General features: G+C 44.1%; 1 protein-coding gene across 2 annotated transcripts in view; it reads right to left on the reverse strand.

Annotated features, from left to right (window-relative positions):
* Positions 1 to 2,102: 2,102 nt before the first annotated feature.
* LOC139416476 (brefeldin A-inhibited guanine nucleotide-exchange protein 2-like) overlaps positions 2,103 to 12,259 on the reverse strand; it is a 39,618-nt gene continuing 29,461 nt past the window's right edge. Inside the window, exons 23-39 of one of the 2 annotated variants that reach the window (XM_071165106.1) lie at positions 11,425 to 11,521; positions 11,252 to 11,292; positions 10,996 to 11,165; positions 9,712 to 9,863; positions 9,376 to 9,548; positions 9,102 to 9,262; positions 8,781 to 8,911; positions 8,539 to 8,668; positions 8,245 to 8,380; positions 7,443 to 7,581; positions 6,623 to 6,680; positions 6,347 to 6,464; positions 6,038 to 6,177; positions 5,701 to 5,878; positions 5,447 to 5,585; positions 5,018 to 5,135; positions 2,103 to 4,000 (exon numbers count right to left, since the gene is read on the reverse strand). In XM_071165106.1, coding sequence (XP_071021207.1) covers positions 3,836 to 4,000; positions 5,018 to 5,135; positions 5,447 to 5,585; positions 5,701 to 5,878; positions 6,038 to 6,177; positions 6,347 to 6,464; positions 6,623 to 6,680; positions 7,443 to 7,581; positions 8,245 to 8,380; positions 8,539 to 8,668; positions 8,781 to 8,911; positions 9,102 to 9,262; positions 9,376 to 9,548; positions 9,712 to 9,863; positions 10,996 to 11,165; positions 11,252 to 11,292; positions 11,425 to 11,521 — 2,246 coding nt within the window. In that variant the 3' untranslated portion in view covers positions 2,103 to 3,835. The remainder of the gene's footprint in view (positions 4,001 to 5,017; positions 5,136 to 5,446; positions 5,586 to 5,700; positions 5,879 to 6,037; positions 6,178 to 6,346; positions 6,465 to 6,622; positions 6,681 to 7,442; positions 7,582 to 8,244; positions 8,381 to 8,538; positions 8,669 to 8,780; positions 8,912 to 9,101; positions 9,263 to 9,375; positions 9,549 to 9,711; positions 9,864 to 10,995; positions 11,166 to 11,251; positions 11,293 to 11,424; positions 11,522 to 12,259) is intronic. The other variant, XM_071165107.1, reaches the window with a different exon arrangement.

Consider the following 12,259-nt stretch of genomic DNA (forward strand, 5'->3'; position numbering starts at 1 on the left):
GGATCTGCTGTTCTGGCAAGCTTGCTATCAATTTTTTGTTAACTAACATTACTGTAAAAAGTATTGGGCTAGGTTAGCTGGCTAAAGCTGACCTTACTAGATAGCCGTTCCGCACAGTCATGAAATGATGCCTACTTCATCCAACTCCACGAAATGCTGCCTGTGTGGAATAAACTAGCCAGCTGGCGAGCTATAGAGATGTAGGGAGTTTAGGAAGTTGATGTTAGCTAGCTAATGTTAACAGTTAGCTAGCACCCTACCAAAATAGGGTCAATCCTCTTCGACCTAACATTTTCATAATCAAAAAACAACTCACCGATTCCTAACATACTGGGGGTTTACATGATGAAAATGAATGCACATCTCTTTCTTAAAAAACGTTTGAGTCTTTACATAAGTAAATGAAACATATAGATTTAGTTCATTTTTCTGTGGCTACACCCCAAACAAAGGATGTTACACATTTCCATGGTAACCTTTGTTACACCCAAATTGCATTCGACACATTCGGACGTTTGGGGGGTTTACAGCGCCACCCTGGTGGTCATCTTTAGAAACGCATTGTCAAAAAGCCAGAAAAATCGCTACACTAACCTACAACAGTTGAGATTATTTCACACTTTCCATCCACTGAAACAAGCAACCCAAGTCAAAAGTACTGCTATAGATCTGAATTCAAGGTTTATTGAATACTTCACCAAATGCTTGGAAGATTACATCACAATATGTATAGCACTTATATGTATAATTATTTTACAGTTGGTATTTCTCCCATATACTGTATATTTATATATAGATCCCCATCCTTTAGGGAAAAGTAGAATTCCATAGTTGGAAGGGGGAGGAATGCTTCTTAAAAATATTTAAATGCACTTCAAATAATTACATACATCCTTGCTTAAAAAAAAAAAAATGTAGACAGTATTAAACTACAAATGGTAAAGTGGATAGCTATACACCGACATGTTTAGGAGTAACGTTTGGTTTTGCTTCATTCTTTCTCCTGTCTGGTGTATTTTCACTGACAGGCTGAGAAAGTACTGGAAAGTTAATACATGAGAGGGCTCTGTTCAAACAGACTCAATAAGTGTAAAACAGAACAGGGAAAATAGAAAAATAGAACAGTTTAATGGGATAATAAAATCTCATCCTTGCTATATATCATGGGCTTGGCCTTGAAGACCTTTACAGGACAATAGATTCATTCTAGAAAATAGCAATTAATTAATTTTTGCACTCAGAACATTGGAACCCTCCAAGACTCCGTTTGGGGAGAAAACATAGGACATTTGAAAAAGAACAAGCCCCTCAACAAGCCCCTCAAATAAACTGGCATGTAATAATCACTATAAAATTATAAAAAAGAACAAATGAGTAAAATAGGGAATGTTAAAACAGGCCATAATGATTCACACAATGTGATTAATGGGAATGGTGGCAGGGGAACAACCCAACAAGTGCAGCCATAGGGCTTATCCATTAGGACTCACTCTGGAACCCGTGGAGCCCCAAACACAGCAAGCTATTCCCATCAATGCCCATCTCAGAGTGGGACACTCAATACAGGTTGTACTACAATACAAATAACACAGGAGGCCAAAAACCAAACACCAATAACATCAAATGAAGAAGACATTTTACATAACGAAAAGGGACAGTAATAGGGATGAGCCTTGGTATCAGGCCTATCAGTTACAATATTTTTGGATCAGATCAACAAGCGCATCACAATGGGAGACACTGAGGATACTTTGCTGTATTATCATTTGCTTATCGACACAGGTTTCCAATGAGCCTCTCTGCCAGTGGACTTTTCAGCATATTCAGTAATTATTCTTTATTTGCTTTAGCATTTGAATATGCATGTTTGTTCAGTCTTATAAACAGAAAGTAATCAAATCAACAAATGGGACAAACAAAATCAGGTACAGGATAGATATATATATATACACACACACAGTGCCTTCAGAAAGTATTCAGACCCCTTGACTTTTTCAACATTTTGTTACATTACAGCTTTATTCTATAATGGATATCAATCTACACACAATACCCCATAATGACAAAGTGAAAACAGGTTAAGGCATTTTTGCATTTATTAAAAAAAAATTAAAAAAAATTAAAAAAAATTGAGCTCAGGTGCATCCTGTTTCCATTGATCATCCTTGAGAAGTTTCTACAACTTGGAGTCCACCTGTGGTAAATTCAATTGATTGGACATGATTCAGAAAGGCACACACCTGTCTACATAAAGTTCCAAAGTTGACAGTGCATGTCAGCAAAAACCAAGCCAGGAGGTTGAAGGAATTGTCTGTAGAGCTCCGAGACAGGGTTGTGTCGAGGCACAGATCTGGAAGGGTACAAAAACATTTCTGCAGCATTGAAGGTCCCCAAGAACACAGTGGCCTCCATCATTCTTAAATGAAAGAAGTTTGGAACCACCAAGACTCTTCCTAGAGCTGGCCGGCCTGAGCAATCTGGGGAGAAGGGGCTTCGTCAGGGAGGTGATCAAGAACCCGATGGTCACTCTGACAGAGCTCCAGAGTTCTTCTGTGGAGATGGGAGAACCTTCCAGAAGGATATCCATCTCTGTAGCAGTCCGTCCACCAATCAGGCCTTTATGGTAGAGTGGCCAGACGGAAGCAATTTCTCAGTAAAAGGCACATGACAGCCCGTTTGGAGTTTGCCAAAAGGCACCTAAAGACTCTCACACCATGAGAAACAAGATTATCTGGTCTGATGAAACCCAGATTTAACTCTTTGGCGTGAATGACAATTGTCACGTCTGGAGGAAACCTGGCACCATCCCTAAGCATGGTGGTGGCAGCATCTTGCTGTGGAGATGTTTTTCAGAGGCAGGGCCTGGGAGACTAGTAAGGCTCGAGGGAAAGATGAACGGAGCAAAGTCCAGAGAGATCCTTGATGAAAACCGGCTCCAGAGTGCTCAGGACCTCAGACTTGGGCAAATGTTCACCTTCCAACTGGACAACAACACTTAGCACACAGCCAAGACAACGCAGGCGTGGCTTCGGGACAAGTCTCTGAATGTCCTTGAGTGGCCTAGCCACAGCCCGGACTTGAACCCAAGCCGACATCTCTGGAGAGAACTGAAAATAGCTGTGCAGCAACGCTCCTCATCCAACCTGACTGAGTTTGAGAGGATCTGCAGAGAAAAATGGGAGAAACTCCCCAAATACAGGTATGCCACGCTTGTAGCATCATACCCAACACTCAACAAAGTACTGAGTAAAGGGTCTGAATACTTATGTAAATGTGATTGTTTAAAAAAAGATTTTTAATACATTTGCAAAAATTTCTAAAAACCTTTTGCTATGTCATTATGGGGTATTATTGTGTGTCAATGGATGAGGGGGAAAAATGATTTAATCCATTTTAGAATAACGATGTAACATAAAATGTGGGAAAAGTCAAGGGGTCTAAATACTATCTGAATGCACTGTGTGTGTGTGTATATATATATAAAATAGCATCAATAAATAAATTGTAGTTCATTTTCCATTACATTTGACATTTAACGTCAGAGTGTTGAGAAACAGTTAGTAGAGCGCTCTGTCCAGTCACAGTGTTTTTCTCCCAGCAGGGGCTCTAGAACTTCTAGGGGGAGTCAGTAGGGCACCGGAACTTATCACCAACACTCCAAGCCTTTCCTTTGCAGGAGATAAACAGGAACTGATGACTTTCAAAGCATCTGCCCCTGAGGGTAACAATCATTGCTTCGATCTCTTGCATTACTACACACTCCCCTACTTCTGATAGGGGAGTTCCCATACACCTCAGAGTCCCACCAGCCTCCCCGTTCCATCTCCAGACCCTCCTAGGTTGCCGGGGGCTGTGGCTGGCCCATCTCAGGAGCAGCGATGTGGAAGACCGAGCCGATGCGGAGGAAGAAACGGCGTAGGACGGCGCGGAGCTCTGGGATCAGGTCAAACTGCATCATCTCACACAGGTGCGGGTAGTAACAGGAGGCATGAGGCTTGAACTGAAGAGGGGGGAAAAGAGCAGGCTATTTAGCGTCGAACAGATATATGCTAATTAAGCTTCGAGTGGAGTGTGATGTCAAAGAGTGAATTGTTTGAAATATGGCCAAAGTTGAAAGTCAACATTGTTTGTTTAAATACGACCAGGTAAAACACCTGTAGGTGGGATTTGCAAAGGGGAAACATTTGTTAATCAAAGTCAGAATGACCCCTAAAGCTGCATTCTTCCTGTTCGTATCCGATTGATATGCACACAGAAACTTGTTGGTACCTAAGCTAGTGTCCTTCCTTTTGTTACTCAAATTGACATTTTAGTAATTTAGCAGTCGCTCTTATCCAGAGCACTTACAGGAGCAATTAGGGTTAAGTGCCTTGCTCAAGGGCACAGAGATTTTTCACCTAGTCGTCTCGGGGATTCAAACCAGCAACCTTTCGGTTACTGGTCCAACGCTCTTAACTGCAAGGCTACTTGCTGTCCCAAATCAACTTTAATATAATTCAAGAAGTAAGAACAATGCTAAGGTTAACTGATTGGACACCATATACAGGAAATCTGCACTGAACCCGAGTGTCTAATTCAGAGATCCTTAATGTAGCCGAGGTATCCCAAGGCCCCGGGGGCAGTCCCTGGTCTGCCTGCACACATCTGATGTTCTCTTTTACATACCCAGGTCATTACACAGACAAACTGTCAAATAATCTGTCTACTTCCTCTATGGAAGTCAAATTCATTGCCTAAGGGGAAAGGAGGCCAATGAAGGGCTGTCCTACAGCTCAATAATCAAACCATTTCCACTATTAGGTTACTCCAATTGGACATCAGGGGAAATGGACAGTCTTCTTTTCATCGCTTTTACTGACTTGGGGTAGATAGTTGAAATGGTGCTTGCAGACAGTCCCTCACAAACAGTTTTCATAGGGTAATATTACCATTTTAAAAAACAGATCAATCATGTGGGGCAAACATTTCAGTCCATGTGTATGTAGTGTGTGTAACTTGTGAATAAATGAGTGTGTGCCTTGATGTCGGTCAGTCGAAGAGTCCTGGTGAGCAGCAGGAGGAGCAGGCTTGTCCAGGCCTCTCTGTGGCTCTCAGAGGTCAGGCTGATAAAGTAGGCCAGGGCCTCGCTGCACACGCTGAGGACAGGACAGGACACACAGGACCAACATTACCACATATCTCACTGCCAGAGGGGGAACACCCCCACAAACCATTGATGAAGAACCTATTACAGATGGGCCAATCAGGAAGACTAAGGATGACATGATGTAATCAAATTTACATTCAAGCTAGTCTTGTTGTTCAAGTAGCACAAGTAACTTTTACGTATTTAATAATACATGGTCTTTATATAGCACTTCTCAAAGACCCAAAGTCGCTTTACAATTGTAAAAAGCTTTCACAACATGATCCCCTCCCCCTGTCTTTCCCTCTCCAGGACACTCACAGCAGCAGTCGTGTCTGGATGTCAGGCCAGGAGTCCTGGAGCTGGCGGTCACAGTACATACGGAACAGAATACGCAGGCTACAGGCCAGGCTACTGGTCTCCTGCTTTAGCAGATTGGGCTTCGACTTCCCCTTAAATCCTGAGACACAGACAGCCATATGAATGTAGATGGACATACCACAGAGATGACAAGAGAATCCTGTATCTCACATGACAGATCTGAACACACCAGACACACAGACAGTTGAACGCACCTGCTCTCCAGAGTGCAGTCCTCTGCTCGTTGTTAGAGTTGAAATCTCTGGCGAAGGTGTGTGACTCCAGCAGGCAGTCCAGCAGCTTGAAAAGGTGCTGGGAGGAGAGGTGTCTGTACATGCCTTGCTCCCCCTGCCCAGGGTCCCCTTCCTCTGCAGCCTCCTCCAGAGCATCCCTCTGGGAGAGACATAGCACAGAGTCTAGGTCAATCCTCCAACAACATACAGTACACCCAAAACACCCTACTAAGTTGATGCATAAATGCCCTGATTAAATGTGAATAAGGGTCAAGACTTCAGTTTCGAGCCATTGTAGTTTAGCTCCATTATGACAAACCTGTGCAGCAGCCATATTTTCGGCATCTTCCTTCTTGCTGGTTGCCGGGTAGAAGACAATGTTGTCAATGGTCTGGATCAGCTCCAGCTGCACCACACACTTGATGAGCAGTCCAGCAAACAGCTTCTGGTCTGACACTCCTGCCACAGACACAGAGCACAGCGGCATCAGGAAGACAGATAGGAACCCACGAGAGACTGAGGTCAAATGTGGAAAAGTGGAACACGACAAGGAGGATGAGGTACGTATAAAGATAGAAATGTGAATTGAGGTGAGAGAGTCAAAAGGTTTCTGTAATTCGTTGCATACTGGCATGGGGTTTACCCTTCCAGGTCTCATCGCTGGCAGTGGACATTTGGCTCTGACCTCCTCTCTCTGACAGGGCTCTGTCATAGCTGCTCTGGGATTGGGTGTCAAAATCTACATCCTGTAGTATGTTTGAGAGAAAACAACTCATGACACGAACAAACGGCAAGATATTTATTTTCAAAAGTCAAATCACTGCCATATATTCATGTATGTCTATAGTCAGGCTCAAAAGCTTTAATTTGACTGTCTGAAGCTTCATAAATATTGTTTACCCACCATATGTTTCCCATCACCAGCCTCCTCTTCCTGACCAGCTGGTCGCCATGTCAACAGGCTGTAGAGAGGAGAAAAAAGAATGTGCACATCATCAGTCATGTGGTCTATTGGAGGAAGGGTTTCCTGTGTCCATGACTTACCATGGCCTGCTGAAAGTTCTGCTCATGACTACATCTGACATCAGACTTGTTCTTGCAATGCAACGCAAATACAAGATCAGCATTTCTTACTATAACAGTGCGTTTTCTGTTTATGTGTGCAAATAAATATTTAAAAACACATTGAGAATTACTGTTCAAATCAAATCAATCAAATCAAAAAATCAAATTTTATTTGTCACATACACATGGTTACCAGATGTTAATGCGAGTGTAGCGAAATGCTTGTGCTTCTAGTTCCGACAATGCAGTAATAACCAACAAGTAATCTAACTAACAATTCCAAAACTACTGTCTTGTACACAGTGTGAGGGGATAAAGAATATGTACATAAGGATATATGAATGCGTGATGGTACAGAGCAGCATAGGCAGATACAGTAGATTGTATCGAGTACAGTATATACATATGAGATGAGTATGTAAACAAAGTGGCATAGTTAAAGTGGCTAGTGATACATGTATTACATAAGGATACAGTCGATGATATAGAGTACAGTATATACGTATGCCTATGAGATGAATAATGTAGGGTAAGTAACATTATATAAGGTAGCATTGTTTAAAGTGGCTAGTGATATATTTACATGTTGGATGCCTGTTTATGGTGATGGGTTGCAAAAGTGAAAACAGGGTGACAGACAGGCCGGCAGCAGAACTCACGCGTGTGGGCTGGTGGTCTGGAAGATGTCCAGCATACAGGAGCAGGTGACGTTCCACACCTCTGGGCTAAACTTCTCCCCATTCAGGATGACCAGGTTCTCTAGGCAGTTAGTCCCTGACCGGGCCAACTGCTCATTATCTGGGGTAGTGGAGAGAAAATAGTGGTGTCATTCACCATTACGTCACCAAACTTCAAACTCCTGGTAAATGTTTCAAAGAATATTACAGTGAATACAGCTTGAATTGAATTAGTTAAGTGTGTGTGCGAGTCAGCTGCCGTTTCTCCCCTCTCTCTGGTGTGTGTGTGTCTGTATGAGTCAGCTGCCGTTTCTCTCCTCTCTCTGGTGTGTGTGTGTGTGGTGTGTGTGTGTGTGTGTGTGTGTGTCAGCTGCCGTTTCTCCCCTCTCTCTGGTGTGTGTGTGTGTGTTTCTGAGTCAGCTGCTGTTTCTCCCCTCTCTCTGGTGTGACTGTATGAGTCAGCTGCTCTCTTTTCCCCCCTCTCTGGTGTGTGTGTATAAGTCAGCTACTCTATTCCCCCCCCCCCTCTCTCTGGTGTGTCTGTGTGAGTCAGCTGCTCTATTTCCCCCCCCTCTCTCTGGTGTGTCTGTGTGAGTCAGCTGCTCTATTTCCCCCCCTCTCTCTGGTGTGTCTGTGTGAGTCAGCTGCTCTCTTTTCCCCCCTCTCTCTGGTGTGTGTGTCTGTGTGAGTCAGATGCTCTCTTTCCCCCAATCTCTCTGGTGTGTCTGTGTGAGTCAGCTGCTCGCTTTTCCCCCCCTCTCTCTGTGGGGAGTATAGGACCCACCTTGTCTGACACACCACTGCAGCTGAGTGAAGATGTCAGCCAGCAGGACCTCACTGAGAGGCTCATAGAACTGGGTGAAGACATCACAGATGGCGTACAGGGCGTGGTTACAGGTCGTGGTCATCCACTCGTGCTTCTACGATAGATCACAAGACACAAAATACACACAGACGAGCAACACAACAAATCACGAGGTTGAGTGAGTGACTGGTACAAAAGCCAGTGTTAATTACAGAAATGCCTACTCAAGACAGTCATACAGTGGAACCAATGACAATCCCTACAGCCTCTCACCTCCGTCTGTTGCTCAGGGAGCTTCATATTGTCAAAGATGCGGAAGACGATGCGGAAAAGGTCGTGCCACCAGTGCTTTTCAAAGGTGTGTCCATAGCTCTTCATAATCTCAAACATCACAGTCAGACCCCTGTGACAGAAAGACACACACGTCAAGCGTACATGAATGCCTATTGGGCTCAAAGCATTACATTTGTGGTGCCTCTACACATGTAGGGTGAGCTAAGGGTCAGATTCCTTACCTCGTCCTGATGTCCAGCTTGCAGCGGTTGATGATGCAGGACAGCTCAAAGAGGATGGGGAACCAGCCTCTCACCCACACCCGGTCCCCTGGGGCCACGTTCATGTCATCACTGGTGTACTCCCGCAGAGCCTGGGGACAGACAGGGAAGACCCATTAGAGGAACATTATCATGATGGACTGGCACCATCATGTACTTAACCATGATGCAAATAAAGAATCCACTCCAAAATGCTGTTCGGTTGCAGGCTTGATTAGAAAGCACTTTAGTACTTTGTGATCTAGGTTTGGGATGTGCTTTGGAATTCTGTGGGATGCCTACCTGCGGCCGTTCAGCCACATATTTAGCACAGTGGCGTATGAGCCGGATGGCCTCCATACTGGTGTCAGGGAAGGCAGCGTTGCACACAAACTCAGACAGACACTTCACTGCATCCTGGAAGGAGTCTATGGCTGCTGCAAAGTGCTGCTGAAACGTGTTCACTGGAGAAGAGAAAGGAGAATTATTACACAGCAGTCCATTTCTCTACCGAGCTGGCCATGCCCTTTGAGACAAAACGATGGTTGAGCCCCAGTCCTAATGTGTCGGTACTCACTGACTATGTGGCCAGTAGTCTGGAAGGCCAGCTCCACAATGTTCTCGTCGTGATCCGAGGCGGCCTGGTGGAACACAGAGAAGATGTTCTTCCAGCCGGAGCGGATGTTGGCTGCCTGGGAGTTGACCATCTGGGCCACACAGCGGATCACCATGTCCCTGATAGTGGGAGATCTGTGGAGGAAAGAAAGAGTGGGACAAAGAGTCAAGCATTTGTGGTGAGTGTGTAGGCTGGATTTGGTTCTGTGCTGGCAGGGTTTTTCCACATCATATCCCCTAGATTGTTCCACCTCCTATCTCCCTTCCCCCTCTGTCCCCTGGTCCAGTCTCTCTCTACCTGTTCTTCTTCACGATGTGTTCAAATGGCCGCAGGAAGTCCTTCTGGAAGCGGAAGTTAGCCAGCTCTCCTTTCTCCAGGAACTTCATGGACAGCTGCCTCAGAGAGTCCACGGCAAAGATGGCCACGTCCTCGTTTGGGTTGCAGCCCACCTGGTGGAGGAGCAGACACATAGGCATAGATCCACAGTCGGTACATAGCAGGGCACAATACTTTTTGTTTTTGCCACCCTTTTGACTTGGCTGTGAAAGTAAAAACGTACTTGCCACATCAGTGTGAGCTGAACATTCATTGCATGGTCACCTCACTCAAGTTCCAAAACGTCCTATTTTTTGGGGTGTCGAAAACCAGTATAGTGCATTCTCCTCATGATTCCTGTAATGAAAGTGTCTGCCCTGCCCCTGGGCCCGTTTCCCTGGGGCCTGCTGCTGTGATGAGCGAGCCACTCTCTCTCCCTCTCCCCCAATGTGGGCTCCAGGATAGAGAAAAAAGGCTTCTGATTGTAGAACTTTTATCTGATATCTGATTTGGCTTTAAGATTCGAAGTGCGCGTGGGCCAATGCGAGTGCATAAGGTAGCAAGCTACAACTGCAAAGTCTTTTTAGGACATTCATTGGACATAGACTAATACATGACTACTAGCAGTAGGTATTATATTTAGTGTTCCTGATCTAGATAATGTGCTTGGAGTTTTCACTTCCTCATGTGGTGAATTAGCATATGATATTAGTGCACATAAAGATGAATCTCTATTGATCAACAAAATTCTGGAAATTCTGGAGGCCTATTTTAACAGTAAAATAAAACGATCGCCTATTGTCAACCCACAATTCATGACAACCACTGGATTAGGTTGCACATCAAAATATCTTGAATCATCCATTCCTGCTTGGACATGTTAGATGAAACAACTTGTTTTTTGAATAGCCTACCATCTCAGTAGTCTATTACACAGTCTAAAGCACTGTGAATTACGTTATAAGGTGATTTACAAAAATGCATGTTGTGTAACGCTGCAGAAAAAAATAAATGGTGTGACCAGACCAAATCATTGGCTGGTGATACCAACTGAAAAAGATAGTAGCACCATTACAGCCAGTGGAAAATGTTAGTCTGGAGCCCTTGATAGACAAAGTCTCTGCATAATCAGGTTAGATTAATAGATTTGGACGACTGCTGGACTAACAATTCTCAATGGACAATCTCAATTGAAAGTGTTTCTTAGTCCAGGAATATGCTTAATCTGGTTCCAGGACACCTTCCTTACTGAAGATAGGAGCTCACCTTGTTGAAGTGGTCTCCGATGACCTGCCAGATGCGTGACCACTGCAGGCGGATGCGGTTCATGTTGTAGTAGGAGATCTCTACTATCTTCTGCAGACTGAACATCCTCGGCTGGTGAGCAGAGGCCAGTTCATCCATGGAGACAGCACACAACCACCGCACAAAGTCCACTAGGAAAAGGAAACAGGACAACATCAGAAACACACACAGACACACAGACACAGACACAGACACACACACACACACATCCACTTACCAACTGCATTTCCATCCAGCCTTGTGGAACCAGTGAAGATCCTGCAAACAAATACAGGTCAGATTTACAAGACACGTACTTCCAGAAAGCACCATCCAGATAGTCACATGGACATAAATGATTAAGAACAGATGTCTGCAGCCATGGATGTACGTTGAACGTGTATCTCTCACCTGTCTACAGCCACCACCACGCTCTGAGAGCTGGTCTCTCCCACGGACTCCTGGATATGAGCCATCTGCCTCCTGTCTGGACCTCCCACCAGGGTCCCTGCAACAGGAAACCCATTTCAGACACAACATTTAACATATTATGCCATTTAGCCAACACTTTAATCCAAAGTGACTTACAGTCAAGCGTGCATATATTTTACACACGGGTGATCCCGGGAATCGAACCCACTATACTGTCATTGCAAGCTCCATGCTCAAACCAACTAAGCTACAGAAGATATGGTGTCCAATCAAAAATGCATCTTTGACCAATGGGTAAAATGACATGTTGGGTAGATAATCGTCTAAGAAAACCAATGGTCCAAACCTCACGTCTCCATCATAATCCGTTCAAATGTTATTGGAGTTTTTAACCCTTGTAGGATGGACAGAATTAGGGGGACTAAATCAATGGAGGCCAGAGAATATAAATTGTTCAAAAATCAGTCAAATTGCATCACGCCAGCTAGAATGGATTCTGTGCAAGAATTAAGGCCAACTGGCTGACTGACTGGCTCACTTTCGTCATCTTTATTCTCGAATCCGCAGGATATAAAACAATATAGAGGTAAGGAGGATATCGATTTTGAGACACGAAATATAGCATTTTCATATTTTAGTAGATACGCTTTATTTTCATTTGAAATTCCATTTCTTAAAAAAATTCTCCTTTAATGATATGTTAGAGAAAGACCCCACTGAACGATTCAAAACATGAATATTCATACTTGTCTTGGTAAAATGTATTTCTATAACATAAGTAAGTCAAATTTCACCCACTCTGGGCAGAGTTGGT

The sequence above is a fragment of the Oncorhynchus clarkii genome, chromosome 9, assembly GCF_045791955.1.
Source record: "Oncorhynchus clarkii lewisi isolate Uvic-CL-2024 chromosome 9, UVic_Ocla_1.0, whole genome shotgun sequence".
In the NCBI taxonomy this organism is placed as follows: Eukaryota; Metazoa; Chordata; class Actinopteri; order Salmoniformes; family Salmonidae; genus Oncorhynchus; species Oncorhynchus clarkii.